This window comes from Chanodichthys erythropterus, chromosome 23, assembly GCF_024489055.1.
Source record: "Chanodichthys erythropterus isolate Z2021 chromosome 23, ASM2448905v1, whole genome shotgun sequence".
In the NCBI taxonomy this organism is placed as follows: domain Eukaryota; kingdom Metazoa; phylum Chordata; class Actinopteri; order Cypriniformes; family Xenocyprididae; genus Chanodichthys; species Chanodichthys erythropterus.
The window spans coordinates 23,172,167-23,189,704 of record NC_090243.1 but is presented as its reverse complement, the minus strand read 5'-3'; the positions used below and the strand labels follow the sequence as shown (position 1 = coordinate 23,189,704).

At 38.4% G+C, this 17,538-nt stretch overlaps 1 protein-coding gene across 1 annotated transcript in view; it reads left to right on the top strand.

Annotated features, from left to right (window-relative positions):
- The window catches only part of LOC137013463 (cadherin-7-like), a 98,467-nt gene that overhangs the window by 59,220 nt on the left and 21,709 nt on the right, over positions 1 to 17,538 (top strand). The window contains exons 6-7 of the mRNA XM_067377236.1: positions 1,242 to 1,378; positions 9,738 to 9,859. Of these exons, the coding sequence (XP_067233337.1) occupies positions 1,242 to 1,378; positions 9,738 to 9,859 (259 nt within the window). The remainder of the gene's footprint in view (positions 1 to 1,241; positions 1,379 to 9,737; positions 9,860 to 17,538) is intronic.

Genomic DNA, 17,538 nt, shown 5'->3' with positions numbered 1-17,538 from the left:
GTGTTTTTGGTCAAAGCATTTGACCAAAATTGTTGTATGTACATACATACATACATACATACATACATACATACATTTATTTATTGTTTGTTTGTTTGTAAAAGTGTTGTGTTTGAAGTCACCATTAGAGTGACTGGTGTTTTCTTTGGTGACTTTGACGAAGTCTTTTCATTTCACTATATACAATTTGTTTTGGAAACTTTGTTTAGTGGAAAGTTTTATTTAATGATCAGCTGAACACAGACAATTAATATCAATTATTACAATCAATTAAGTTGATACAACACATTTTTCCATAAGATGAGTAAACCCAAAAAATTCCTGAAGATTTTGAAGAGTTTTCTTAACTTCAGTATTGGCAGATACACCAATGAAGTATATCACTTGGTGATTTATTTTTTAATTTTTTATAATTAACATGTATAATTAATAATTATTACATGTGCATCGCATCAACGTGCCATTTTTTTAGAGCTTCATTGGAGGGAAAGTTTAGTAGTGAATAATGACATTTGTTTTGTTCCTCAAATAGATTTGTCATTTGGGGTCTCAATGTTAAAACTATTTAACTAAGATTAATGTCATGCCAACAGTTTCTGTAGTAAAGGATTACAAGCTTATTTTATTCATGAAGATTTCAAACAGGAATGAATAAGATTGAGTACTTAACCAATAGATTTAAAATATCTTTGATCAAATTTCCTTTAAAATATCTATATGTAGATTGAAAGGGTAATAATTCTTGAACCATGTGGCTTGCAGGGACAGTGTAACTCATTCATCTGAGCAGAACATGCCAAAACTACAGAATCCATTCTGACATGCACACTGTTTCTGTTATCCTTTACATTTATTTGCTAATTGAAGAATTATTGTGAGGCATTGGGGCTTGGACGTTATGATTATCTGTCATTTCAATCAAAAAATTAAATTACTCGCTTATTTAATTTTTTTGAGAATAGCCTCTCTGTGACTGAAGGAAACTGAGTTAGATCAGTGATTGGGCTTTGGATTTAATATCTGTACTTGTTTAATAACAACATAGGAGGATATGTTTCTTGTTTAAATTTAAATTTATGGAACAAAAGCATCTGTTAATTTATTTTAGTCATGCTACAGTTAATCAGGTGAATTATTTTCCAGGTTAGAGCCAATGATGATAAATAAGAAAAGAAGAAAGCCAATAAAGAAGAGTTTATTTTCCTTGTTATGATTGAAAGACTCATTACTGGTGTGTCCAGGTACTCCATAGACCGTAACACGGACCTGGAGCGGTTCTTCAATGTGGATGCCCTGTCTGGTGTCATCAGCACAGCCAAACCTCTAGACAGGGAAATCAACTCTGTCCACAATATCACCATATTTGCCACTGAGAACCGTAAGTATAATATAACTTATATCTGAGGGGGGAAATCTGCTGAAATAAACATTACAGATTCTTTTTCTGCGAAACGCTGGTTAATGCTTCTCAAGTAAATTAACATCAAAATCATGATATGATCTTATGCAATAATAAGACAATAAAAAGCTTTGAATTAATTACTAAAAGTGTAACTTCTTTGTATTGGTTCCCTGTGTTACATGGACCAAGAAATTCCCATTTATTTGTTAGCAAAACTCTTTTGACAGCTCCAGGGCTTTCATGAAAATGCGAATGGTACTTTTGCATTTTTTGTATACAGTCGGATAGACAATCGGATAGACAGAGGGTTAATACAAAACAGTTATTGTAAAGGTAAAATTGTTCAAATAGTTTTTCACTTTGTCTAATTTATAAACAGTATTATGGTAAAAATGTAACACTGTTGTAATAGTTTGTAATAGTTTTCCTCCCTGTATGTGACGGCAGAACTGAGATAATGGAAATTTCTTTCAGTTTTATTCCCTCTGTTTGGCCTAAAACACTGTTTTCATATTCATCCTGTTTGAAATGTTGAACAGATTCTCTGTCGCAGTGTTCTCTCCATATCTACGATCCTTTACTGGAAACCCAAAGTAACTCAGTAAACATTTACTCTTTGAATTCTTGCATCCGGGAACAATACAAGTCCACACCATTATGACTAAAAGTTGCTTGGCAAATGTGATTCCTGAGGAAGCTATGGCACAGTTTACATGCCCTTCCTCTAATCACACGTGCCCTCTGAGCAGGACAATAGAGCACTTGAATGTGAATGTGTTCTTCTGGGACTGATTGTGACCTATAGCTCAGGGTCACAGCTGTGACTATGAGCTGAGCTGCTGACTAAGGCATGTATACACAATTGTTCTGCATTTAATTATGCAAATGTCATGCCGCGAGGTGACACGCATGCATAATAACACTTTCAAGGAGAAAGACTCCACAGAATCTTGGTGTGTTTTCATCCACACTCACTAAACGTCATTAATAACATAATTCCTTATTACAGATCAGACAGGAAAGTTGCTCTAATTCTCCAAAAGTTAATTCACACATTATCGAGATAAAGTTGTGTAAGGATAAACTGTTTTCACTATTGGACTATGCAGGAGGATGAATAGTCAACCATACAAAACTACAAAAGTACAATTCTGATTTCAAAAAGTCTTTATTTGTCAGAAAATCATCACAGTCTAGACCAGGGGTGTCCAAACCTGCTCCTGAAGAGCCACTGTCCTGCAGAGTTCAGCTCCAACCCCATTTAAACACATCTGAACCAGCTAATCAAGCTCTTTAGACTCACTAGAAGTCTCCAGGCAAGTGTGTTGGAGCAGGCTGAGCCTAAAGTGTTCAGGAAAATGGCCCTCCAGGAGCAGGATTGGACATAACCAGTGTTGGGTACGTTACTTCAAAAAAGTAATTAATCACTAATTACTAATTACATCATCAATGTTGTATTTAAAATACTTTTCTAATTACTCTGTCTGAAAAGTAATTTAATTACTCAATAAGTAATTCAACTCGTTACTAATTACTTCTTAAAATCCCTATAAACCTTGACCATAGACAACAGAAAGGAAACTCTTATAATAATTTAAATATGATTCAAAGATGGAATAGTATAGCCTTTTATAGCTTTTTAAAACATTTTAGCTTTATTAAAACATTCTGTAATACTTAAAACTTTTTAGTAATAAATAGGGATGTCACAATACCAAAAATCTAGTAGTCGGTACCAATACCACCAAAAGTGCACAATACTCGATACCAAAGTCAATACCATGGTAAAAATATTTAAAGATACAAATTAAACAATGCTATAGGCCTATATTTTTCAGGTAGATCTAATAGTAGTAAGTAAAAATATCCCAGAACTTGAATAATCAAATATAAAATAACTCTGCATAGTCATAACTGTTTAATTTAAACATAGATTAACCCTTATTAAAGCTTTTCTTTTGTTGTTTGATTATCATTTATAATCAGTGCCACCAAATCCCAGGGGGATTTTTATTTAAAAAATTCTAAATATATAAATAAACTAATATTCTGTAGGTAATATAGTAATATTACGGTTGTATAGTAATATTAACTTAAAAATAAATGTAAACAGAAAAATAGATATTAAAAAGAGTTAACTTAAGCACACGCAACACACTATTTCCACTTCGCCCCGCCCCCACCTCATACTGACAGCACTCTGGCGCTGAGAAGCGAAAAAGAAAAGAAAACAAGGTTAATCACATGCATCATTTTTAGGTATGTTCACAAACATGTGGAACTTTATATTTTTGACTATTGTAGTTAATTGTGAGATTAATTAAACATGATTTGATACTAATGCAATGTTTTCATAGCTATAATTTCAATATTTTAATGTGCTATGCATTGGATTTTGAACCATGGTAAAGATATTTGTAGCCAGATTTCACGATTCCTCAATTAATTTTGAGTGCTTGATTTCGCCAAAATATTAAATAAAAAGTAAAATCATAATTACACCACATAGGCAGTACCATCATCCAGGATGAGTGGAAGGGGGGGCTCGACGGCTGCCACGTCAGGTTCTGTGGAAGGAAGAACAGAAGGGTGGTGAGGCTTTAATAGTGAGACATGAAACGTGGGATGAATTCTTTTGTCCGGTGCAGGGAGTTGGAGGCGATACGTGACTGGGTTGATCTGTCGAAGGATGGTGAACGGGCCAATAAAGCGGGGACTCAGCTTCTTGCAGGGCAGACACATCCTGATGTCTCTGGTGGACAGCCAGACCTTCTGCCCTGGTTGGTAGGTAGGGGCGGAGCGCCGAAGGTCGGCTGTCATCTTGCGTCTGCGCAGGGCTCTCTGCAGTTGGTGGTGTGCTGAGTCCCAAACCCTCTCGCTCTCCCGGAACCAGTAGTCGACTGCCGGAACGTTGTAGGGTTCCCCGTCCCAGGGGAACAGTGGGGGTTGGTAACCGAGTACGCACTGAAAAGGTGTCAGTCCAGTTGTGGCTTGTCGGAGGGAGTTTTGTGCGTACTCGGCCCAACCCAGGTACTGGTTCCAGGAGTCCTGGTGGCCGTGAAAGAAGGTACGCAGGAAGCGGCCTATCTCCTGGATCTTCCGTTCCGTCTGCCCATTCGACTGAGGATGGTATCCGGACGACAGGCTGACGGTCACACCCAGGAGGGAGAAGAACGCCTTCCAGACACGGGAGATAAATTGGGGCCCTCTGTCAGAGACTATGTCCTCTGGGATTCCATAATGATGAAAGACATGGCTGAACATCAATTCTGCAGTAGTCATGGCGGTAGGTAGCCCTTCCAGGGGAATCAGACGGCAGGCTTTGGAGAAGCGGTCTACAACTACCAAGATGCAAGTGTGACCATCAGACTCGGGGAGATCGATGACGAAGTCCACTCCCAGGTGTGACCAGGGTCTCTCAGGAACGGGCAGAGTATTGAACTTCCCGGTGGGAAGATGGCGTGGGCTCTTGGAGATGGCACACTCCCTGCAGCACGGCACGTACCTCCTGACGTCGTTGGCCATGTTGGGCCACCAGAAGCGTTGTTTGAGCAGCGAGAGGGTCTCATTGACCCCCGGGTGGCCAGTGCCAAGTGAAGAGTGAACGGTGTGCAGAAGTGGAGTGCGACGTACCCGTGTGATGTACTGCAAGCCCTGGGGGCAACCCGGCAGAGTGCGTGAGGAGGCATTGGAGGAGGGTAAGGTCTCTTCCGACCACTGGATAGGGCTCACGAAGATTGATTCAGGCAGGATAGTTTCTGGAGTTTCATTTTTTTCCTCTGGAGCATGGAGACGAGACAGAGCATCTGCTTTTATATTCTTGGAACCTGGACGATAGGATATGGAGAAATTGAACCATGAAAAGAACATGGCCCAGCGAGCTTGGCGAGGGTTGAGTCTTTTAGCAGCCTTCAGATACTCTAGGTTTTTATGATCAGTGAGAACTTGAAAGGGATGGTTAGCCCCCTCCAACCAATGCCTCCATTCTTCCAGGGCAAGCTTGACTGCCATGAGCTCACGGTCACTGATGTCATAGTTGACCTCCGCCGGGTTGAGCTTGCGGGAGAAGAAGGCACATGGATGGGGTCTACTTGGTGTCCCCTGCTGCTGCGATAGGACCGCTCCCACTCCGGTGGTGGAGGCGTCCACCTCCACGACGAAAGGTAAGTCCGGGTTAGGGTGGACGAGGAGGGGAGCGGTGGTGAAGGCTTTCTTGAGGGTCTCAAACGCGTTGGTGGCAGGTTGGGACAAGGACAGAGACTTGGGCTGCTTACGTAACAGGTTGGTGAGTGGGCTGACTATGGTACTGTAGTTCTTGATGAAGCGACGGTAGAAATTGGAGAATCCGAGGAAGCGTTGAAGTTCTTTTATGGTGGTTGGAGTGGGCCAGGTCTGGATAGCAAAGAATTTCCCCTCGTCCATCCGGATGCCACTGTGATCAATTACGTAACCCAGGAAGTGGACAGAGGGCTGGTGGAATGAGCACTTCTCTGCTTTGAGGAACAGATGGAATTGCCGTAAGCGTTGGAGGACCTCCGCAACGTGGTGGCGATGTTCGGCAAAAAAAAAAAAAATTTAAAAAAAAAAAAAATTTCTCTCGGCCCATGAAAGTGGTAGGCCTAGATCGGCGGCCCAATGCTTTAGTGTGATCATGGAGAAGAAACGCAAAGGAGGTGCAGAGAAGCTGCGTGAGAGAAAAAAAAAAAAACGCTGCCAAATGTGTCAAATTGACAAAAATGTTTTCGGCAGTAGCAGCAGGAGCGTAAATCGCGGGTGGGACAGGACCCCCCCTATCTGACTGCTGTCCCCCCAAACAAATATAATTAATAACCACGCTAAGTATTGTGCATAAATTATATAAACTTAAAATAATTATGTAAGTAGTAAAGCACAAACGGGCGTTTTAAGTTTAGAAACATTCTGAGTCACCCCTCCTATGCCTCACAGTGCTTTGGTCCACCGCACACGTCACACTCGCGTGTGTGTAGATTCTGTAGAAGTCCGGCGGCGCCGGCGGGAGAGAGCAGTACAGACAGATGAGTTCCAGTAAGTCGGCTGTCAAGGCTATTTTATTCAAAAACATCGGATGAAGTGATTATTTTCTCTTCAACGCTGACGGTGCTGAGTAATAAGTCATAACAACAACAACAAAAAAGATAACTGATGATTTTTTCCTGTGAGTCCGCTATTTTAGCGATTATAATGTTACCTAGCTTGTTTACCATAGCTTGTTGGATATAAATCACTCACAACAACAACAACAATTAACATTGTGATAAGAATATGTAAACTGTATTAAGGCTAATGGATTTACTGTTGTGTGTTGAGTTATGCTCAGTGTGCATTCATCGTATTGTGGTGACTTGGTTGGAAACAACTTTAAAAAAAAATAAAATGTGTGTGTGTGTATATATATATATATATATATATATATATATATATATATATATATATATATATATATATATATAAAATGAAATTACATAATTAGTAATATATTATATAATTAGTAATATATAATTATATAGTCATGAAATTATTACGCTTATATAATATAAGCGTAATAACATTATATTATATAATTATATAATATAAAGCGGAAGGACGGGTGGTATTTGTGATCTTATGTGGTGGTGGGCCGGTCTGGGCCAAAATGCCAGGGCCGATTTTTGGTCCCAGTCCATCCCTGCCTGGTCTTCAAGGAGACACGACTGCATACGAGAACCCACGCGGATGGCGAGTTGGATGAAGCGTTCAAGTCCTATGGATTCCTCGTATGCAGCGAGATGCAACCGCACGTTAGGCTCCAATCCCTGACGAAAGGTGGTGATGAGGGCTTGTTCATTCCATCCGCTGGTGGCGGCTAGCGTTCTGAACTGCAAGGCATAATCATTAACAGTGTTATTTCCCTGTTTGAGATTGTAAAGTTTCTCACCAGTTGGAGAATCAGTCAGAGGTTTCCTGAAGACCTCACGGAAGTGAGAGACGAACGCCGAGTAAGACTTTACAACTGAGCCTTTCTGAGTCCAGAGTGAATCCGCCCATTGAAGGGCCTTACCTTGCAGTTGGGAGATTATGAACGCGATTTTAGCCGTGTCGGTGGGGTAGAGGTGCGGTTGCATCTCCAGGACCAACTCACATTGAAGGAGGAATCCGCTGCAGTCCTCCGCCGATCCTGAGTAGGGCGCCGGTTTGGCCATGGGACTGGCGGTGAACGCTGGAGAAGGAGCAGTGACGGTGGATGCGGAAGCGGCAGAGTGCTCGGCGCAGTGCGTCCACGAGCTCCTGAAAGGGATCGGTGAAGCTCATGCTGATAGATGTTGTTAAGGTCCGGTCTTCTGTTATGATAGAGACACCAGAGGCAGAGATAAAAGCAGTAATGGTAGTTTATTGTCGTTATCAGCTGAGCAACAGGTAAGTGGATGAAGAGAATGCAGTTCTTGGAGATAAATGAGAAGGTAATACTGTCCTTTTGTTGTATAGCAGGTGAAGATGGAGGCAGACGTTGGAGACAGGTGACTGAGACACTCACACACACAGGCAGGTAGGAACACGAGGAGTAATGGAGACGATGGAGACGATGGAGACGATGGAGACGATGGAGACGATGGAGACGATGGAGACGATGGAGACGATGGAGACGATGGAGACGATGGAGACGATGGAGACGATGGAGACGATGGAGACGATGGAGACGGGTAAGTATAGCGTTTGGAGTCCTTGAGGTAAGCATACAAAGAGCTGTAGTGCAAACGAGACCGGACAGTGAGTGTGCGTGAGTGTGGGGCTTAAGTGCTGGTGGTAATGACGGTGCTGATGATCTTCAGGTGGCGGTGATTAGTATGCTGGTGATTGAGTGCGTGGGTAAGGGAGTGAGGTGGAACCTGACGTGTCTGTGACAGGTACTGTCGATATACATTTGGCTTTATGTATATGATATTTCCCTAATAGAATAAAAAGTTTATCCATTTCCAATAAACCAGTATCACAATCCATAAACAAGACCATTACATCAGTTATAGTGACAAACTTTAAATAATAAATAATTTGGTATAATTACAACTGAAAAATAAGTGTGCGACTGTTTCTCTTTCTTCTTTACAAAAACTGCATAATGGCAAAAACCTTACATGGATAGTATCTGTTTATTATTTCAAAATGAGTTTCTTTGACTTTATTAGGAATTACATATTTATTTATATCTGACCACAAATTCTGAAAAACAAGGGAGTGATAATCATGTTTCCACTTCACCATTGCCTTAGGTGAAGCACTTTTTTCTCTGGTTAATATTTTTCTGATATACATATTATTAATTTTTTTTAGCCCTAATGGAAAGGCCCCCAACAGTCAGAGCAGAAAGAGAACCAATTACAGGATTATACATCTTTTCGGTTTTTATAAGATAGAGTAGTTTTGGGGAGATGCAATGAATGAGTTTTAAATATTCTTTAGAAGATACATTTGTTCCAAAATAATTAACAAATTCATTATAATTATATAATTCACCCGACTGATTTATCAAGTCTGTAACAAAAATTAAACCATTGTTAAACTAATTGTTCCAAAAAAATGCTTTTGTTTTTGAATAATATATATTGATTATTTCAAATTACACAGGAATGGGGAGAGAAATTGTGCTTGTAGACTAATTTCCACACATTCAAAGCTTGTTTCTGAAAATTAGACAACTTAATTGGGAGTTTAGTGCATTTAAAACCATATGCAAGTAGAAAATTAAGACCACCACATTCTTTGAAGATTAGATTGGGAATAAAGAACCATGGAAGGTTATTTTCACAAAGACAGTGCTTGATCCAATTAATTTTAAATATATTATTGATAGTGTCAAAATGTAAAGCATTTAGACAATAGCAAGAAGTGTAACAACAACAATCACCTAGCCGCTGGCGCCCTCTGCAGGCATTTGATATAATACATAATGTATGCAAGTTGATTGTTTACATTATGTATTACATTATGTATGTAAATATGTATTACAATATTTTCACAACAAAATAACTTGCTTTTGTTACTTTCGTTGAAAGATTTATTACTGCCTCATTGTTATTATATAGCCTATGTATTTTAAATCATTTTAAAGACTGTTGTTCACTTCTATTTTTATAACCACAAAGAAAAAAAATGGTAATGCGTTTGTGGAGTGGGTTGGAATTAGTACAAGTAACAAGTAAAGTAATGTAATTACAGTAATGCATTACTTAGTAACACTGGACATAACGTCATATTATTGACCCGTCTTAGAACACAAATCAATATTCACTTTCTATGTGGTGATAGCTGTTGATGCTAACTGTGTTTTTGTGTGTGTCAGAGGACCCGTCTCTGGTCGGCAAAGGAATAGCTCTGATCACAGTCATGGACATCAATGACAACGCTCCAGTGTTTGCTATTGAGTACGAGACGCTCCTCTGTGAAAATGCTGCACCTGGACAGGTATGTGTAGCTCTGTGCATTTTTATTAGGGGTTCCAAAATAAAAAAAAATACCTCATTACGGTCCTAAAAATGAAATGCATTGAAGATTGAATTTAATTACGATGGTTATAGTAATACCCGATCTGTCAAGGTTGTGGTGAAGGATAAGTGAGCACTCAAAAATGCAGAGTGTAATGGTCTTATATTTTTAATAAAAAATAAAACAAAAACAAGCAGCTGGACAACAAACTAGTGCAGGAAAGAGAACATAAGGAGAATAAATAGGAGAGGAAATTAGAGGGGTATCCCAGGTGGGGCAAATAAACCAATAATCAGGTAACAAGAGGGGCGGTCTAAAGACAATAGACAGGAGAGCACATGACACATAGAAACAAACATGACAGGCCATGTGCTCACACCGAACATGACAATAGTCTTGTGCGACTTCATACAGCGCTGCGCAGACCAATCGTCTTGAGACTGCGCCAACGCCATGTGACTGTGACACATGACATCAAAATACCATAAGAACGATTCGGCTGAGTCAGCCTGCACAGCTTCTCCAGAGATCTGATGACGGCACATCTGTTCCACAATTGGCCGGATTCGCCGCATGACAACGATCACCTGTGTTTTGTGTTGATTCTGAAACATTCAGTTCCACTAATGCTCACAAATCTGTATATTTATATAACAGTATAAGCTCTTTTCATGTAGTTGCAATGTTTAATTGCGTCATGTTTATCAAAATAAAACTGATAAAAAATGTAGACCCCACTTCTTTGGTATTTAAATATGCTTATGTTGAACTTTATTCTTGTACATGCAGATGCTATATTAAGCAGTACAGAAAATGATAAAAGTATGCAAACTCAGCACGATCTTCTCTATGGGAAGCAGAAAGTGTCCGACTTCATGTCTCCGTTTTCAGATCCTCCCCGACTGTAAGCGACAACTCTTGCATCCAGCTGCAGCCGATGTCGAACACACCTATTTAGAGCACATGGCCAGCAAACACAATCACAAGACGTGCTCAAACAAAACATGACACGAACATGCAGCCAATGAGAGCTCTCACTGATGAAAAAACACAAGCTGTGTGCTACACAGAACACAACAACACACACGGACAGAAGAAGGTACAGCCCGTGCGAAACTCAAAATCGCACGCTTACAGAGACCAGAGCACATGAAGAATGAGTGAATGCCCAAATTTTGGACAAATCTATTACACATATTCAACCGTCAACTTAACATGTGTCTTAGTTTTGTAAAATAATTTTTTTGTCTTTTTTTTTTTTTTTTTTTTGTAAAATTGTCTTTTGTAAAAGAGGAAATAATTATAAATTGTTGCAGAATAATAAAGTGAATTCAGATTTCACAATATCAGAATATTTATATATGCATTAATGAAACAAATAAAACACATTCCTCTTATGTATTTGCGTCGATTAGTCTTCTAGTTTAAGTTTAAAATATTTTAAGTAAAAATTTGTTAGCAACACAGTCAATCATAATATGAGATTATTTATAAAATGCATGTAACGTGTCTGTATCACTGTTTCACATGCACCTCATGTGGCTTGGAAGATGCAGTGAAAGTGAAAGAAGAATGAATGACACTGAATAAAGGTCAGAGGAGGCACACAATTCATGCATTACACAGCAAATATTATAGCAAAAGGGTTTTGTGGAGCTAAATATCTGAACTGGGTGCTCTTGGCATTTAAAAATATAATCAGCAAGAGAGAAAAACCACAAAGACATGAAAAAGTATCATAGATCAAAATGATACTAATAAGGAAATGGTCATTAGGCTTCTTTAATGTGGATTTGCATTGGCTCTTGCTACTCATACAATCAAATAAAGCAATAAAGGCTTTCTTTTGAATCTGCTATATATCATATCAGTTTTGTGAATGGTTTCCTTTCTGTTGTGTCAGTCATTCAGCTTTGAGTTTACAATTAAAAGAATCGGAAAATGGAGGCTGTGTAGGAGCAGAGGTGAGCACTATTGAGTAACGTACAGTATTTCACAACATCTGTAGAATATGGATCTCATTTAAACTCATATAAATGACTACACAACTATGAAGCCTTGTCTTTCACTGTGTCTGTTTAATGTGACATTTCTTGCCGCGTACATTCTAACCGTTTGCTAATTTAACTGAAGCTGCTGACAAACTTGAACATTAAGCTTGTAGGTAAACTAGCCGATTGTGTTAAACTATCTCTTTTGTCACTGAACTCATACAAATGTGTGATTTCAGCATATATACGAGGCTGTGTTTTGTCTTTCGTTTAATCAAATCATGTGCATCATGCCATTATGAAAAGAAACAAAAGTGGAGTTTTTTTGATAGAACTATAAATTCTGCTCCGTATCAGAAAATTTTTCTGAACAATGTTACACCGTCTGTTATTTGAAGCACAGTTGGTTCATGCTTATGTTTGAGATCATTATCTTGCTGCAGTTCTACCTTAGAATGGTTGAAAAACAGGAAGGGTTTTGGAGTGGCACAGTCAAAGTCCAGACTCAAACCCCATGAACTAAAGCAGCTAAACACTGATCAGACACTGTTTCTTACAGAATTACGTAAGTTGTTTAATTTATTTACCTCTCCATTTTCAAACACTTTGTGTGAAAGTTCATTGTTCACACATTCTATTTGACAGTTATTATATATATGTTTGGAAAGCTATTTTTTATTTATTTTTATTGTATACTGTCCAGTTACTCAAAATGTACAGAGAATACAGAATTAGGAATCCATTAGAATTTGGTCACCAAATATATTCTGCCAAAAATGCAGTTACAAAAATTCATACTTTACGGTTTTCAGATGAAAGAGTTGAAAAAAGAAGTCAGTTGAAAATATGAATAGATAATGAAACTTTATCATACAAAATAGAATGCTGATTATTTGTAGATGGAAAAAAATGTTTACAGTCAATTAAACGTGATGACAAGGAAATTCAACAACATTCGGACAACAAGCATTACAGCACAAAAATCTTGCAATTAAGTCTGGGCGAGTCATCTCTAGTTGCCTAAAGTCAGAGGCAGTCTGTAGGTCAGAGTTCATCGATTTCACAGAAAAGTGTGTAAAAAATGGATGTTTCTGCCTGAGTTTGTTTAGAATGACTTAAGTTTGGTTGTGTTGTTTAGTGTGAGATAATGCCCCTCAAATACAATTTAAGGAAACTGATTTTGAAACATCATACAACTTTCTAAATTGTAACCCAATTTAGAAAGTTGTATGATGTTTCAAAATCGTTTTCCTTAAATTGTATTTGAGGACTGGGGAGGAAGTTCTAAAAGTTAAAGTTTGTGTTCATTGTACATCAAGCTCTTTTATCTTAGATCTCAATAAACATTTTATTGTCCATGACATGATCTTACCAGCCTTAGCCTCTTTATTCAATTAATAAACCTTTGCAAGTTCAAGTTTTGCTATTCAAATGAAGCTTTTAAAAGCACAATACTTGCACATAATTGTTTGTATATTCATGTCATCTACCTCTTTTTTTACTTTCCTGCCATCCAAAAGTCTCGTCCTGTGTGTTATAATTTGTACAGCCTTAGATCAATGCCACGTTGGCTGAATCATGTATCCTCTTTGTTAAAGGACAATGTCCTCATAAGTTAATTACACAGTATTGATCCTTGTCTTAGACATAAAGATTTAGATCTGCTTAAAAAGATTCTCCCACTGAGATCAGCCTCAAACTTCCTGCCAAATAACCACTTACTTTGAGTTTGAACGATAAATGATGTCACAAATCCAAAAAAAACTGGAACTGTCCAGCCTCAACAAGCAACATGGGTCATAACATATATTAAGTAGCACTTTTCATGAAAGCATATTTCATACTAAGGCCCAATCCCAATTCTATTTTTATACCCCTTCCCCTTCCCCTTCCCTCTATGCCTACCCCTTCTCCTTGCCCCTTGAAACAGAGTGTCAACGGGTAGGGCTGAAAATCTTCCCCTAAGAAATGGGACACCACTACTAGACCGTTACACGTCATCATAAGTCGTCGCTAGCTCCTACGTCATAGATGCGCCGATGTTTATCACACACTTCTAAAGGCCAATTCACACCGCACCGACAACACTCGTCTGTTGGAGTTTGTTGGATCGGTGTGATACCCCTGTTGGCATCTGTTGGAGTCGGTTTCCACTCGACTGAACATGTTTAATCTGCGTTTGTTGGGTCATGGAATGTCTGCGCGGTGTGAACAGTTTTCCAACAGACGGCAACTAAAGATGCGTTCACGCGGCCTCGTAATTCCTGTAGTTACAAGATTCTAGCTTGTAAAAAGCGTTCATGTCCTCGTAGAGCTTGTAATTACAGCTTGTAAGCTGGGAGTTTTCTGAAAGCTCCCAGATGTACCACATGGCCGCTGTACCACCTGACTGCTGTAGATTGATTTATTAGGCGTTGATAGTGGTGCCATGGAAATGCATAATTCCCAGTCCAAGGACCAAAAGGATGTGAACAGCTCCGAATATAACGTCACGTGTAGTCATTTCAAGATTCCGGAAATATGAAGTGACGTGAATGCAGCTAAACTCTGACGTAATCTGACCTGTCCACGAACCGTTGCCATGACGATGAGGCAAGTCCCCTGCAAAGACAGCTGTTTGATCGTGCCAGCGCCTCACACACAACACAACAAAGCAGTGGAAACCTGACATCGCAGCTTGTTCATTATAAAAAATAAAATACTGTTAAAACAATAAAATATCCAAAAGGTACAATAGTCCATAGTGCAATCCGTGCCATTCAGCAAGAGCAGCTGCACCACTTCACCAAAAGAGAGAGGTAACGTTAACCACTATGAGAGCAACGCGTTCAGTTCTGTAACTGAATGGTCACATGCAGAATATAATTTTTTTTTTTAATATTATTTAGTCTATTTGTTTGATTTTTAATGATTTCATTATAATTTAATTAATTGCTTGCCATCAACTTGCAATTCCCTCGCAAAGTTTTTTTAGAACATTATTTTAAAATTCGTTACTTGGCGACGCATCATGCAGCCAAACTACAGGTAGGCTATCGCGTTTATTTTGTTTTTTCTTTTTTCTTTAAAATATTCCAAAACTTGTTAATTAGGCTATATCATGAATTATATGATATTTTCCGATTGTCAAATATGTGGAAGTGAATGTGTTTTGTTAAAACACCTTTACTAATCATGTTAGTTGATAAAACAGGGGATCTGTCGGATTTACATTAAATTCATCCATTTTTCCCGAAATAAACGTAAGTGGCTGGTGAACTGGGATGAGAGAGTAAACTTTGTTTCATACGCATTGTATCTGATATGAATAAACAACTTCGTCAAATTATATTTTAAAGGATTATCGCAGCTTCCATATGACTGTATGGAATCTGCATTTAACAAACTATAAATGTCTTTTTTATATATAGCCTAGACCTCATTCAAACGTCTGAAACCTCAAATAAACATGGTTGAAAACTGAATAGTTGTGAAATATGAAAACACAGAGCGCGTCAATTTCTGGCTCAGCGCCAGCAGCGGGAAAGCAGGTTTGAATTTAGCGTAGGCCTATTGAACGTTCTCATCACACCGGTGTTATCGTACACGTTAAAAAGTTAAAATCGATCGGGTGAATGGGGACAAATTTAAACTGAGGGGGCACAAATCAGATCTGAGGGGGCAATGCCCCCTTTTGCCCCCTCGTGGTGCCGGGCCTGCCCTGGTTGATACAGAACATACAATACTGATGAATAAGCATGCAAACTGAATGCACTTTTTGTTTATATCATGTAACATAACGTATTTATGGACGTAACCACAACAAAACAATACATTAATCAGGCATGCGGCAAAAAGACAAGTTAGCTGCCACTGGATTTGAATTTATGTTGTGAAATCAACGTGGGTTTCAATAAAATATAAAAAAAAATATGTTGTGGAACTATCATAAAGTAAGAAACATTAGCGAACTGTTTTCATAGCGATTTTTAACAAATCTTTTTCCAGAGAACATAACCGTATACATGAACACAAGATTAAAGGCAACATAAAACAAGTGATTATTTATTACTAAAATACTGTTTACCGTAAAAAAATACTTACATTTATGGGTCTCTCTGCTCGCTTGGTCGGCCATGTTGGAAATGTATCATACCCCTTCATCTGAAGTGTGGTCCCGAAAAATCTTCGTTTGAAGGGCTACCTGGACCTTCCCCCTACCCCTTCCCCTCCAACCAAATGAGAATTGGGACACCCCTACCCCTTCACGTGAACGCGCGAAACAAAGGGGAAGGGGAAATGGGAAGGGGTAAGGGGTAGAATTGGGATTGGGCCTAAGTTTATTACAAAAAGCTGAAGAAAATTTAAATTAACAGTATCAGATATATTAATAAATAACATCAGTCAGATAAAAAAAATACATCATTTTAAGACTTTGCAAAACTAATCAATTAAGTCCACAATACTACTGTCAAAAAATTAGAGTCTTTAATGCTGTGATTATAAATATGTTTATTTTCTATACGTTAACTAACACAACTGAAAACGTCTCGGGTTACTTGTGTAACCCTGGTTCCCTGAATAAGGGAACGAGACGCTACATCATATGATGTTATGGGAACGCAGAGGGTTCCCATAATATCATATGACTTAGCGTTGACAGTTCCCATGAAAGGGAATCCAGGTTTTCCGTTTTTCAGATTTTCAAATCTGATTTTTTTTTTCTTTTTTTCTTTTTTTAAATTTGGCTAGTTAACAACGGACTTCAACGAGTGAAATGACTTACCAGGTGAAGGGTCGGTTCACACAGAACATGTTTTTGTGTTCCATTAATCTGCTTTACAACTGTTTTTATTTGTGAGCATAAAACCAACGTCATTAACTCTTGACTTATGCCTTGCACATGAACGGTGCATTTCTAAGACATTGTGTTAAAATAAAAAAAAGTTAAAAACCAAACATCTATTCTCAGGACTTAATTCCCTGGAGTGGAATCATCTCCAAACTTTCCAATGTCATTTCAGTGCCACAAGATTTCAAACAACAGTTGCAGAAAAAAAGTATGTAAACCATTGGATTTCTGTAAAAATTGGTAATAAATTTAATCTTTAACTCATTGCCCTTGACAACAATAACCTCTACCAAACAATTCCTGTAACTGGATATCAGACTATAATTACAGGAAACCAAATGCTGTTCATTGCAAACAATATTTTGAATAAATTGGCTTAGATTTTATAAAAATAAAAAAACCTCAGCAGACTTAAAGGATTAGTCCACTTTTAAATAAACTTTTCCTGATAATTTACTCACCCGCATGTCATCCAAGATGTCCATGTCTTTCTTTCTTCAGTCAAAAAGAAATTAAAGCTTTTGATGAATACATTCCAGGATTTTTCTCCTTATAGTGGACTTCAATGGGCACCAAACAGTTGAAGGTCATAATTAGTTTCACTGCAGCTTCAAATTCTTCAACACGATCCCAGATGAGAAATAAGGGTCTTATCTAGTGAAACAATCGCTCATTTTCTGAAAAAAAATGAAAGTTTTAACCAGAAATGCTCATCTTGAACTAGCTCTCTTCTTCTTCTCCTCTATTAGAATTCCAGCAGTGTAGACGCTCCTAAGCGTATTACTGCCCTCCACAGGTCAAATTTTGAACTAATTTTTATATGCAATATGCTAGTT